Source organism: Cyprinodon tularosa, unplaced genomic scaffold (genome assembly GCF_016077235.1).
Source record: "Cyprinodon tularosa strain WSP-4 unplaced genomic scaffold, ASM1607723v1 ctg92, whole genome shotgun sequence".
Taxonomy (NCBI): Eukaryota; Metazoa; Chordata; class Actinopteri; order Cyprinodontiformes; family Cyprinodontidae; genus Cyprinodon; species Cyprinodon tularosa.
In genome coordinates, this window is record NW_024039696.1 from 1,893,336 (window position 1) to 1,907,340 (window position 14,005).

The 14,005-nt window shown below is 41.5% G+C and overlaps 1 protein-coding gene across 3 annotated transcripts; it reads left to right on the forward strand.

Annotated features, from left to right (window-relative positions):
• The first annotated feature begins 809 nt into the window (after positions 1–809).
• trim24 (tripartite motif containing 24) lies at positions 810–13,362 on the forward strand. 3 transcript variants are annotated; one of them, XM_038274527.1, is made up of 19 exons: positions 810–1,497; positions 2,845–2,963; positions 3,085–3,235; positions 3,534–3,666; positions 3,819–3,935; positions 4,464–4,578; positions 4,650–4,796; positions 5,084–5,198; positions 7,623–7,765; positions 7,855–8,100; positions 8,423–8,533; positions 8,608–8,752; positions 8,841–8,898; positions 8,983–9,109; positions 9,191–9,483; positions 9,824–9,935; positions 11,456–11,530; positions 11,685–11,840; positions 11,952–13,362. In XM_038274527.1, exons 1-19 carry the CDS (start codon positions 1,194–1,196, stop codon positions 12,471–12,473), a joined length of 3,189 nt encoding a protein of 1,062 aa, XP_038130455.1. In that variant the 5' UTR covers positions 810–1,193; the 3' UTR covers positions 12,474–13,362. The 3 variants fall into 3 exon arrangements, with proteins under 3 accessions (XP_038130455.1, XP_038130458.1, XP_038130457.1); XM_038274530.1 differs by having other exon boundaries at positions 7,876–8,100; XM_038274529.1 differs by having other exon boundaries at positions 3,088–3,235.
• Positions 13,363–14,005: the final 643 nt, after the last annotated feature.

Sequence of the window (14,005 nt, forward strand, 5' to 3'; positions counted from 1 at the left end):
CTCGAAAAGACGTTCGCTCTGTTTTTATATTATTGATTGCATATTAATTTTTTATTTTTTTTAAATAAAAAATAGCAATAATATTTTGGAACCTAATATTTTTTTTATGGACATATAGCCTAGAATAGTACTATTTCCTTGAACTAAACAAAATATATTTAAAAGGCACTTTTAATTTTGGTAATTGGACTATGAATAAGATAAATTAATCCTTAATATTATTAAGTGCAACAATCTTTTATAATCTATAAATGCAAGCACGGAGGGGGAAAAAAACCCAGCATGATGCTGCCACTACCATGTTTTAATGTAGGGAGGGTGTATTTAGGATGATCGTTTTCTAGTAACATGTTTTTTAAATCAGGAAACATTAGTTCAGTTACTATCTGTTTGTCTTTTAATTGCATTGCATGCATATTCATTTTAAATACTGATACTGAGAGGGGTAAGTATCAGCACATGTTAAAAGTTTAAATAATTATAATAAAAAAAACAGGACGTTTTACACTTAAAGGCTACTCAGTCTGGATTCTGTTTTGTTTATAATTTTTTGAGCATTTACTTAATTGAGTTTTCTGTAGTTAACCTTTATTAGGTAATTTTTACGTTTTAAATCACCGGTATTGTCATCAGCACTGCAGCTCAGATAAGCTCTTCATATAAAATGTGTAGTGCCATTTCAAGATGCTAAAAACGATGCAATTTGGGTCATGTTTATTATTTTATTTCAATCTGTCTTTTGTGTTTCGGTTTCACGCGACGTTCTAAATAGAATCCGTATCCACGTTCAACTAAAAGAGTCGGTACGTTCGGTCGGCTCAGTCACGGGAGACACATCGCTTGTGTTTTGAGAGAAAAGGAAGCGGGGCAGCTAGCCTATCCCTAATGGACATGAGCCGCAAATGCCTTCTTGTTTTACCGGTCTGCCGCACAAACTCGACTGTTAAGTGCTCTGTTTTGCATGTGTTCAAGCTAACTGCCTCAAGGTGGAAATTCTCGGTCAGCCGTTAGTGCGATTCAAATAAGCTACAATGCTAACTTAGCTTCAGACTTGAGCTGAAATAAGCTAACTCGTCATGTTGTTTTTTGTATTTCAGTGTTTATACTAAATAAAACGGGAATTGAATGTAGATATTCTTAATGTCTGTTTGCTCTCTCAGTCCAAATGAGTGAAACAAAAGGCTATCTTTTCGATGCTAAGCGCGGGGCTAGCTGCGTTGGTTAACGGAGATAAACGTGACGCGACAGAAATGGCTGAAAGAGCCGAAAACGACGACATCGTGATTATCGTGGAAAACGAGGCTGAAAGTTTGCCCGCCGGAGAGGAGAAGCTCAAACAGCAGGGCGCTTTCGGCCTCATGGATACATGTCCCATCTGTAAGCTGAGCTTCCACAACAGGGAGCCCAAACTGCTGCCGTGTCTGCACTCCTTCTGCAGGAGGTGTCTGCCTCCCCCTTTAAGGAGCGCCGAGCCTAGGCGGGACTCCCACCCTGCAGGTGATCAGATGTTGATCCACTCTGAAAATTAAAGTTAAAAAAATTACAATAGCACATTTCCAGCATCTATCTGACAGCTTTAGACGTGTGGAAAATAACAATTGAGTCATGTTTTTCTTTAATCTATATGTTCGTACCACAGCATGACACTGCCACCACCGTGTTTCAATTCAATTCAGTTTATTTATATAGCACCAATTCACAAGACATGTCATCTCAAGGCACTTTACAGTTCAACCAGATCATCCAGTCAAATTGATTCAAAGTTTTCTATCTAAGGAAAACCAGTTTATTGCATTGACTCAAATGCAATCTCTCACACTAAGCATGCTTGTAGCGACAGTGGAGTGGAAAAACTCCGACTGCTGTATCTCAGATAGTTCTCTTCAGGCCCATCTAGTACCTTCTTTTAAATTCAAACTACGCTGCTTTTTATTATCATCTTAAATCATTAGCTGTCTGACTGATTGTTTTCACGTCAACGGATTCCTTAGCTATCAGATTCTAACATTCCTGAAATTAAAATGGAACTTTATTGATCTCGCTTTGGAGAAATTAACTCTCTGCATTTAACACATCTCCTTTGGGGAGCATTCGGGGGTTAAGAGTCTTGTGCTGTCTGTGGAAGTGGGTTTCAAACTCACAGCCGTATGCTCTAACCACTACGCTGCTGTTCTGTCAGATGAGCATACCTGGTCAGATCAGCATACACATATTCAATACTCATGCACAAGACGTCAGATATGCATTTATCCCTTAAGTTTTGTACGAAAAATAGGCTTTAAATTACCTCGATGGGCATGTATCCCTTTAGTTACGTACAAAAAAATAAAAAATATGGTCAAATCGCCATACACTTCAAAAAAACACCAAAAAGTAAGTAAATAAATAATTTTTTGTGCATGACTAAAGGGATACACCCTCGCTGATGTAGTTTAGTTTATGTTTTTGTACAAAACTAAAGAAATAAACGCAAATCTGAGCTGCTCGTGCATGCGTTTTGACTATGGGTATGCGGGTCTGAAGAAGTATGCTGATATGACAGAACACTGCCACTCCTTTAAAAGCAATAAAGTGCTTTGTTTTGGATCTGTTGCAGAAATTCAGATCAAATCCTGTTAAGATTGTGGCTAGAATGTGGAAAATGTATAGGGAGCGGGGATACTGAGATTTGAATTATTTTAAGACCTCAAATCATCATCAGCTTTTCAAAAGTGTTAAAATAATGAAATCTTAAGATAAAAAGGAGAATCTGGAGTTGAGGATACCTTGGTAGCCGAGTTTGTATAATTTCATTTTTATGTTCAAGTGGATTTTTGAAATATTCTGTCTGCTTTCCTGCTCTAGTCGGTTCCATTCGGTGCCCGGTGTGCAGACAGGAATGCTGGGAGGTGGACATCTTGGACAACTTCTTCGTCAAGGACTCGGCTGAGGTGCCAAGCAGCACGGTGGAGAAAACCAGCCAGGTCCTGAGATCCTGATAAACCCACCCACTGCGGGCGGATCATCTCATAAAAAAACCCAAAAACGCTTCTCTTCTCCAGACACGCCTCTCCTGCTCATGTCTCCCGTGTCGTGTGCTTCCAGCAGGTGTGTATGAGCTGCGACGACAACACAGAAGCCACAGGTTACTGCGTGGAGTGCGTGGAGTTCCTGTGCTTGACGTGCGTCGAGGCGCACCAGAGGGTGAAGTTCACCCGGGATCACAACATCAGGCAGAAGGAGGAGATGTCTCCAGGTGGGACGCAGATTAAAAACTGCACTTTTAGCATAAAAACAGGTTCCAAACACAATAGGTCCACCTCCTGTGCTTCACTGTAGGAAGTGAATGTTTTAAGCGATAATGGAGCTCCCCTCAGATGACTCTCAAAATACTTAGCACAGGAAATATTTAATTGGAAACCAAATGGTCAAAGTTTTTTGGGTTTTTTTCCTGATGAACAGCTTGATCGAAATGTGAATCTTCACCTTTTTTTTTTTTCCTTTTTTCATGAACTGATGTTTGATGCTCTTCAACTTCTACCCCACCTGGCCAGATGTCCTCGGCCTGTCCACGCAGAAGCCCGTCTTCTGTGACGTCCACAAGCAGGAGCCGCTCAAGCTGTTCTGCGAGACGTGCGACCGGCTCACGTGCCGAGACTGTCAGCTCCTCAAGCACAAGGATCACAAGTAAGTCCGGATGTTTGCACGTGAAAACCATGATAAATCAAGACAAAATAGGCAGTCTGTCTGTTTACAAACAAGGGGAATCAGTGCAAAGAGTTTTTTTTTTTTATTGTCATATATTTATACTTATACGTTTGAATCTTTTTTGCATCTAGCTACCAGTTCCTGGAGGATGCATACAGGAATCATAAGCAGTATCTAGAAACTATGACTCTACAGTTGCAGGAAAAGAGGAAGTCAATTGAGGATGTTTCAACCTGCATCAAGTCTGGGTAAAGTTCCTGCGTCACTGATGGATTCAAATCCATCTTTTTATCTCAGTTAACATACTTAAAGTTTGTATTCTTTATGACAAGTTGCAAGTATTTGAAATATTGTAGAATAAGCAGAGCAAATTTAATGTAGCTACCCAGGTGGCGATGCAGCAATTTTTTCTGAATTTGCTGCCTGATTTTATCTAATAATTATGCAGTCTTTGTTGCGGCTTAAATTTGTCAACCTGACTGCAGATTTGGCTTATTTGCAAAATATTAAACAACTCCTTCTTTCATAGAAGCGTTTGATGAAAGTTGACTTTTAAAATCATGCTTTTTAAAGGGGAAGCTATCGGCAGCTGCCGTGTTTCAGTCCTAAACGCAGAACATGAGCAAAGAGAACCTTAAGTGATGCATAGCGGTGGTTCAGTGATGCCCTGGGACTGCTGTAGCTCATTTAGAGCTTGTTGCTAATCCCCAAATCAATGATCCGTACTGTATTTTGTTTATTGCACCAGATCTAATCTTTTTTTTTTTTTTTTACAGATTGCAGCAAGTTGAAGAAAATCGTAAATCTGTAACAAACGAAATCAAGAAGTCCATCTGTAACCTCATCATGGAGATCAATAGGAAGGGGAAGATCCTGATCAACCAGCTGGAGGTTTGTTCAGAACCCCCACTGATCGCCATGGTTCCTGTGCGGACATGCGGTCAACACTGTTCTCCTCCTAGGCACTCACCAAGGACCACGAGATGGCTTTGAAGAAGCAGCAGGACGACATCAGTGCTCTGACCAGGCAGCTGGACCATGTGATCAGCTTCACTAAATGGGCGACGGACAGCCACAGCGGGACGGCTCTGCTGTACTGCAAGAGACTGGTACCCGACCACAGCATCCGACAGCTGCTTTATTATTGCTTGTGTTCAGAGCATGTTTATCAGCAGCAAGAACATTTAGATAAAACAAAGCTGGTATTTCAGCACACAGTAGCCGTTTACTAAGAAATAGGCCTCTGTCGTGTCATGTTTTTACCCCAGGAAAATGGATGAACATATAAAGATTAAATGTGCTGCTCTGATGTAAAAGAAAAATAAATTACCCAGGGTGCCAATGTCCTGCGTCCCTCTCTAAGGTCTCTAACCCTCCCGCCTCTCTTACCTCTCAGATCCTTTACCAGATCCATTACTTGATGAGAACGAGCTACAACCCGTCCATCGTCCCGCAGAGCTCCGTTCGCTTCCAGTGTCGCTCTGGTTTCTGGGCTACAAACGTGGACCTCGGTGGGTGTTTCTGGTGTCAAAGCAGGAAAAAGGCTCTGATAAGCATAGTTACTGTTTCTGCAACGTTACATTCAGTTCCTGGTGAGGTCAGACAATCTGTTCTTTTATCTATTTATGCCAAACTGTTTTAATCTCATCTGACCTAAAAAACAAAACGTTTTGGTTTTCAGTAAAACTATCGTTTGGGAGCCAAACAACTGATTTGTCTCCTTTAATGTTTAGATTATTCCTTTTTGAATTAGATTTGAATAATTTGTACACATTAGATAGAAGGGCTTTAATGAAGGATTGAAAGGATTGAAATTTAGGTTAGAAAAATGAAACCTTTCTCTTCTTTGATGGTGTATTTTACCGAAATCTGTTAAATTTGACCCGTTCTCATCTTTTAAGATCAGAGTTTAGAGGCAGATTAGATCCATTATAAAAATGGGCTGATCTGAGTTCATCTGGATGCCAAAAAAGGATAAAAAAAATAGTCCTTGCTGTTCCTCTAAATAAGAAATCCAGTGTCATAATTGTGCTGTATCATGATTTTTAAAGCTTATAGATAATAAAGTAAAAATAAAGTAAAAAAAGTACATTTAGGGGAATGTATTGTACTTAAATGTCCATAATCTTATAAAATCTGAATGTAGGAAATTAAATCCTGTCTGCCTGAAGTGAAAAACCTGCAGCACCCACCAGTATGGGGGTTATGCTGTATACAGCTGTAATGCTTGCAGGGTTTTCTCCAAAGCAGGTCATACTAACCCAGGGGGGTGGTAATCAAGGGCATATGTTTAATGTCAACTTTGGTAGGGACATGTCCCTATGGCCCCATGCAAAACTACGCCCTCGGCGGAATGTGTTCTACAACTGTGAATCAGTGCAAACCAAACTGAACGTATTAGCTGTTGTAAAACAGCTAATACGCTAAAGATAACCCACCCAACAGCTAAAACAGCTAGGGGTGGGTTATCTTGGTCAACATGAATCTTGTCCTGGGGGAAAGGATTTTCTTTGTTTACATCAAGTTCATCTTTTTTTCAAAAATATAGATCAGATGTAACTAATTAAAAATCAGCGGGGTCCGAATAAAGAAGATCAACAACCAGTAAAGGTCCGGAGACATTTTTAATTATAATCCGTTCCTTTAAACGGCGTTAAACACTGAAAGGAAATGCAGGTGTTTATGCATCCATGTTATACATTGAATTTTAAAATAAAAGATATAATAAATGGAAGTTTTTTTCCATTTTACAGGGTTTCTGCGGGTCATTAAAAATCATTAAAAGTAATTAAATTATTATTTTTTAAATTGCCATTAAAATTCATTAAATGTGATTATCATTGCATTTAAAAAGCTTTATACAAAAAAATATATATATTTTTTTGTCATATAAATCAGATTTAACTGGTTCCACGTGTTTGCGTGGAACTGCTCCTGGTTGATCCTAAAGCCATATGTTCGGAACAGAAGCTCGAGGCACAGAAAAAGCTGGAGAAATTCAGGACATGGCTGCAGCCTGTCGATGTAATGATAAAGATTACGAAGGATCTGGCCATGTTTTTATATATAGTAATGGGTACTTATTGATGGCATTACAATTATTTTAAGGGCATTAAAAGAGCATTAAAAGCATTAAATTAGAGTTCCTCCTTCCTGTATAATCCCTGTTTTAAATTCTAAATTGTTTATGAAGTAGAGACCAACAATCGTTCAGTTTGGTACATAGACAAAACACCTGAACTGACCGTTTTTTTGAGAGAAGTGGGCTTTAGGCTGACCTGCAAGCTTTAAACCTGGGTTTGAATAGCGACGGAGCCATTCTCAAGCACATATCTCATATCTCAAGGTGCTCATTTGTGAGCCTGGACCAATTATTTTTTTTTTTATTCTGTTCATGGTGGAGAACCCTGCTTCACAGCAGCAGATTGAGCCAAACATACTCAAAATGTGCGGGGTCATCTTTGAGCACCATTTCACTTTTCTTCCACTAGTTCACTGCAGTTCTTTTTCCAGCAGTCCACGGTTCCTCTGCTCTCTTTTTCTCATCTTCTCCTTCTTTCCCATTACCCAGGTTGCCACAGGTTTGTCTGCTGTGTCTAAAAGTAGCAGCAGCGGCTCTGATCGACACAGCTCATTGGCTAATTTGTATCACATGCAGACTGGTGCTGGACGCTCTGGGTGGCTTTACCATCCGGTTAGACGCTGTCATCGGTCAACATGCAGTGATTTATAAATGTTTTAAATCAGGTTGGGTCCAGATTAGCAAGCAGGTGGGTCCGGATCCGCTAATCCATGACCTCTAATATAGATGAAAGATTATATTTTTCAGCTGTATAGAAATGTTCCTTCGTATGGTGACAGTGGGGAGAAAAGAGGCCTTTCCAGCCCTGTATGCTGGCACCAGAAGATTGTGGCTAATCGTTTGTTTCTGGCAGGTTCTCTGGTGGTAGAGAGATCTCAGGGGAGGGCACCCATCGCCAACCAACAGCCGGGCCCCCGGGCAGAGGCCCCGTCCGGGGGCCTCTCCCTCGCAGCAGCACAGCAGCGGCAGAGCACTCTGGCTCAGCTTCAGATGCAGGTAAAGAGAATTTGGTAGATTATTTAAAAGTCATATTTTATATAGAGGGAACAAATGTTGCTAAGCTGCTGAATCGATGCCTGATCAAGGTTGACAAGCTCTCCCACCAGCCCCAAAGGCAGCCCCCTCCAAACCACTGGCCGTGGTATCAGAACGTCAGACTCCCAGCTCCTGCCGGCCCCACTCCACCAACCAGATCCATCCATGGGGGCTCATCTCCCTCTCAGGCCCCCCCCAGCTTCACACAGCCTGGGCGCAGGTATGGGAGCAGCCATCCCAACCCTAGAAGCCCTCCTGCATCCATGCTTCAGAGCTCAGCCTACACAGCCTCTCAGGTAATAAAGAATAGTCTCGTTTTACTGTTTCTTGGTATCGTTTTTCTCTCTTGTTTCTCTTCTACAAAATCAGAACTGATTTCTGGCGTAGATGATTATGGTGTCAATATCAGATTACTGCTTTAAGGTCAGGCTAACTGAACTACTTCCAGCTCTGATAAAGATGCTCAATCATGAAAGGCTTTTCATCGAAATGTCTCTGCAGTTTATCACATCTTTGTTGAATCTACAAATGATTTATTCTTTGTATTCCTCTAAGTACTTCTTAATGCGTCATTAATGGATGTTTTGGAAGCTAATTAGCTATTTTTGTTTCTTCCAGTCTCTGCGGGAGCTGATCCATAGCTCCACATTCCCTCCTAAACCCATCGACGTGTCTCCGGGGGCTTCCCGCTTCCCACAGCCTCTATCAGCGGGAGCAGCTTCTCTACAGGTTGGTGACCAGAACTGGAGGATGGAAAATTGAAAGCATTAATTAAAGCATTTCTTCTTATTTTTGACCCTCAGAGATGCTTGCCGGAGTCTTCCCTCCTAAGGAGGAGCGAAGCTGGGCCATCTGTCCCCACCGTCAGCATCGTTCCCAGACCCAGTATGGGTTTATGTCTGACAGCTGGAAATGCTGACAAAAGCAGCTCATTGGCTCCTATGACAGGTCTGTGCTTTCATTGTTTTTGTTTGGTTGTTTTGGTCTGAAATCAGTTTTTTTAAGTGACATCCAGATGTTGAAATTATGCTTTCAGCTCCAGGACAACAGAACTCCCCGCTGGCAAAACCGTCGTCCTCAGACAGAACCTCAGGGTGAGAATTAATCCCTTTCAATCTGAAGAATCAATCTAAAGAATCTCCAGATTGATCTTGTCTTTGTTGATTTATTCTCTGTAGGATGACTTCCTGGAAGCAGACGTCTGTGCCTCCATCTGCTCCTCCTCCAAAGCGAAGGAGGAGGTTATCCCCAGGGCCCGTAATTGTCATCAAGGATGAACCCGAGGATGAGGATGAAGTCCGTTTTGTAAGTTAAGACGCATTATTTAAAATCCAAACCTAAAGCCCGTTGCTGCTGCTTCTGATTTTTATTTTTTGCTGTCCTCAGGTCCAGTCCAGCGGCGGGTCAAGCCTCCCGGACAGCAGCACCAGCGCTCAGTCAAAGCCCCGGCCTCCACCTAAGGGGATCGTAGCATCAGAAGCCGCCGCGTCAACGTCGGCGGATCAGTGCAATCAGACGCAGCCTCAGCCCGGTCAGGATAAGAAAGCAGAGCCGGAGGACGACCCGAATGAGGACTGGTGCGCCGTGTGTCAGAATGGGGGCGAGCTCCTCTGCTGCGACAAGTGTCCCAAAGTTTTCCATCTCTCCTGCCACATTCCCACTCTGAACGAGTCGCCGAGGTGAGAAGCGGATCCGCCTCCAGGAGTGCGGATGACTTAAACCCAATCATAAGCCATGAACTTTGAACTATCACTTCGAAACCTGAAAAGAATATGTTTTTATTGGAATTTGATGTGGTGAAAAAAAATAAACAAATCTTTACATTAATGTTTTGTAGTAATAAAATGTCCCACTCCTAAAATGCATACACAATTCAATAAAAACAACAGAAGACGCCGTGTAGGTGCATCTGAAGTCTGTAACATATATTTCTCCAGGCATATTGTATGTTTTGCTGACTTCATAAATGGGAATATCCCTTTAAATATCTGATATTTTCCTGTCTTTCCATGGCGTCAGTGGGGAGTGGTTTTGCTCCTTCTGCAGAGACCCAGAATCCCCTGAGATGGAGTACGACTGCGACAGAGGCAGCGGGCCGGGCTCAGAAAAATTTCCCCCTGTGGATAAAAGGGTATTCTGAATCAGCCTCCTGTATTTTCACTATTTTAATATACAGTGAGTAAAATAATTTTGCAAGTTCTCCCAGTTAGAAATCATGAAGGGGTCTGAAATTGACATCGTGGGTGCATGCCCACTGTGAGAGACATAATCTAAAAAAAACTAAATCCAGAAATCACAATATATGATTTTTTTAGCTATATATTTGTATGATACGCAAATAAGTATTAAAACACCTGTCTATCAGCTAGAATTCTGACCCTCAAAGACCTGTTAGTCTGGCTTCAAAATGTCCGCCTCCACTCCATTTATTATCCTAAATTAGACGCACCTGTTTTAGCTGCATAAAGACACCTGTCCACCCTGTACAATCAGTAAGAATCCAACTACTAACATGGCAAGAGCTGTTCAAAGACACTAGAGACAAAATGTACACCTCCACATGGCTGGAAAAGGCTACGGGGAAATTGCCAAGCAGCTTGGTGAAAAAAGTTCCACTGTTGGAGCAATCATCAGAAAATGAAAGAAGCTAAACATGACTGTAAATCTCCCTCAGACTGGGGCTCCACGCAAGATCTCACCCTGTGGGGTTTCAATGATCCTAAGAAAGGTGAGAAGTCAGCCTAGAACTACACGCGAGGAGCTGGGACCACCGTTTCCAAGGTTACTGTTGGTAATACACTAAGATGTCATGGTTTGATATCATGCGTGGCACTGAAGGCTCCCCTGCTTAAACAGCACATGTCCCGTCTTAAGTTTGCAAATGACCTTTTGGATGATCCAGAGGAGTCGTTGGAGAAAGTCATGTGATCAGATGAGACCAAAATGGAACTTTTTACTCAAAAGAAGAATGATGATCATGCTTTTGGGGTGGTTTTCTGCACATGGGACAGGGCGACTGCACTGTATTAAGGAGAGCATGACCGGGCCATGTACCGCTCAGTTAGAGCGTAGAAGATGGGTGGAGGCTGCGTCTTCCAACATTAAAATAACCCGCAGCACACAACCAAGGAGTGGCTCTGGAAGAAGCATATTAAAGTTCTGACGTGGCCTACAGACCTAAACCCAATAGAGAATCTTTGGAGGGAGCTCAAACTCCATGTTTCTTAGCGACATCCGAGAAATCTGGCTGATCTAGAGAAGATCTGTGAGGAGGAGTGGGCCAAAATCCCTCCTGCACAGTGTGGAAACCTGGGAGAAAAACTAAAGGAAACGTTTAACCTCTGGAACTGTAGACAAACGCTACTATACCAAATATATACATTTTCTCAGGCGTTCAGATACTTATTTGCAGCTGTAGCATACAAATAAATAGTTTAAAAAAAATCATACATTGTGAATTCTCGATTTTTAATTTTTTATTATGTCTCTCAAAGTGGACATGCATTTAAATTTTTAGACCCCTCCATGACTTCTAAGTCGGAGAACTTGCAAAATAGCAGGTTATTCAAATACTTATTTTCGTTGCTATAAAAACTGACCTTAAAACGTCTCTAGAATATCTCATAATGAAAATGTTTGTCTTAAATCTAGAAGTGTGAGAGGCTGCTGCTCCGCTTGTTCTGCAACGACTTCAGCACAGACTTCCAGGCGCCTGCGTCTCCGTCGGTAAAACTCTGCATTCATTCCAGTTATTAGCTGTTTTTAGGGGCGTTAAGAAATGCCTCCTATAAATGAGAGCCAGGACAGATTTCTGGTTTGAATGTTTTCAGCTAACTTTTATGGAATTTGGAATAGAAAGAGATGCTGCTGTTTTCTGTAGGAAACTAGGCGCTACAAAGAGCTGATAAAGACGCCGATGGATTTGTCAATCGTGAAGAAAAAACTGGAGTCAAAGGAGGGTGAATGCTATCTCTGCCCTGAGAGTTTTGTTTCCGATATCAGGCTCATATTTTTCAACTGCGCCAAATACTACAAGGTAGGCCTCCCTTCTAGTCCATCGTCCTCTTTTTTTTTTTTTAAGAAATAAGAAGCAACTTAACTGTCTTGTGTTCTTTTTTTTTTCTCTCTTCTTTGAACTTCTCTAAAGGCGACTTCGGAGGTGGGGAGTGCAGGCTTATACCTGGAGGAATACTTTGAGGAGCAGCTGAAGCTCATCTACCCAGACAGGGTCTTCCCTGGAGGGAGGGAGGAGCAGATGATCCCTCCTTTGGAGGATGAGATTGAGGAAGAGGAGGAACAGCCAATGGAGCAAGGCGATACGTCCACAGAGGTCAAGAAGCCCCAAAGTCCTGCAGGAGAAGGAAGCTCTAATGGCGACGGGGAAACTGTTCCTAAGGAAGAAGCAGCAGGAGAGGGCGAGAACTCAGATGACAAAAAGATGGAGAAAAGTGGAAAGGAGACTGAGGAAATGATTACAAACGTAGAGGGAGGGATTCCTCCTGCAGAGGAGGAAAACAAAAGTAAAAATCCAACCATTAATGAGAGCGCTGATGTGAAGCCGGTAGAAAACACAGAAGCTAACGACAGCACTAAAGACGATACGGCTCAGCTTCCAACAGAGGAAACACCCGATACTTCAGAGAGCGTGGCGCACGCAGAGGAAGGATAAACTGATCACAGCTGAGGAGGATCAATCAGAGAAGTCTTCCACCATCCCGGCCCCGCTGTCAGCCGTCCTCCGATGCAATCAGATCCTTTTTATAAGCAGAGGCATTCCTCTATAGGTTAGCAGTTATGCTAGATGCATAGCAAAGAACTAAAACCTTTAGCTTTTTTTATTTCTGCAACTGTGAAAAGCACACAAATGAGTTGTGTGCTTCGTTCATGTTTAAGTTATGAGAGACATTGTAAATACTTTATAATGAAAGCACAGTTTCTGAAGTAGGAAAAAGGCTGAGTTTAAACCTTTAATGTATTAGCAATGCTCTGATATCAATAAAACCAGGCTTTATAACCAATTTAGATGGAGAAAGACTCTTATCTGCGGTAGTTTTTATTTTTATTTATAATAAAACAAATGTTATGGTAAAATACTGTAGATTTTGTACATTACTTTCACAGTAATTAAAAAAAGTCATTGCTGCTTCGTTGTTTTGCAACATTCTGCTGCATATTTTCTCTTTGATAAAACACCAGTTTTATCAGAAACCCATTTCATGTTAAAAAAAAACATTCTGATATTTTTTTTGTTTGACTGTTATCTTCATGTGGAGATATGATAATCATTTCCTCAAAAACATCTTTTTTTTCCAGCTTAAGACCTTGGTTACATTTTTACTATTAGATGGTGGAAACTGCAGACTTATGGGTAATTATAGGAACAGCAAAAGGTTATTTGCTGATGTATGAAAATGGACAAATTTATAAAGGAAAGAGTTTTATTTTTTATTTGCTGCTGAAGGGAGATACTTTGAACCATAACCTAGGATCAATGTAGAGCAAAGAGAGTCTTCCTAAGTTTTTTAATATTTGCAATTAAAGCAGATTACAATGCACAACCGGTCTTTGCTTCTGAAGTTTATCTTTATTTTTGCTTTTTAAATGAGTTCATGACTATATACTGCATGCACTAAAGGGTGATTGGTAAACATTTGTAAAAATAAAAACTGATGCATGGTGTTGCAGTTTGTAGCACTGCTGCCTTGCAGTAAGGAGGTTCCTGGTTCGATTCCCGGCCCCATGGTCTTTCTGCATGGAGTTTCCATGTTCTTTTTTTCAGTTTTTACGGCACTACTGGCTCATTTTTCTGACACTAGGCTGATGGAAAAGGTGGGTATGAGAGAGGGGGACAGACATGCAGCAAACGATCACAGGTTCCAGCCAAGTCGAGGACTAGAGCCTCTGTACATGGGTCCTGCACACTTACACGTGCGCCACCTGCACGTCCCGGAGTTTGCATGTTCTCCCTGTGCATTTGTGGGTTCTCTCTGGGTACTCCGGCTTCCTCCCAGAGTCCCAAAACATTAAGGGTAATTGGCATCTCTAAATTGACAGAAATGTGTTTATATGAGCTGGTTTTTTCTCCAGTCCCCTCATAAGGTATTGGCACATCAAACACATATTTGGTGTATTTATCTTATTTTGAAAAACAAGGAATATTATGTATTTTATCACTAAAATCCCAAAAGTGTGCATTTATAT

What these genes read in the sequence shown, in the direction of transcription:
- trim24 (XM_038274527.1), top strand. Translation starts at nt 1,194, where the DNA reads ATGCTAAGCGCGGGGCTAGCTGCGTTGGTTAACGGAGATAAACGTGAC. An exon ending in GGCTACAAACGTGGACCTCG is followed by an intron (nt 5,199 to 7,622) that starts GTGGGTGTTTCT and finishes TGTTTCTGGCAG; the next exon opens with GTTCTCTGGTGGTAGAGAGA. An exon ending in CGGGAGCAGCTTCTCTACAG is followed by an intron (nt 8,534 to 8,607) that starts GTTGGTGACCAG and finishes TTTGACCCTCAG; the next exon opens with AGATGCTTGCCGGAGTCTTC.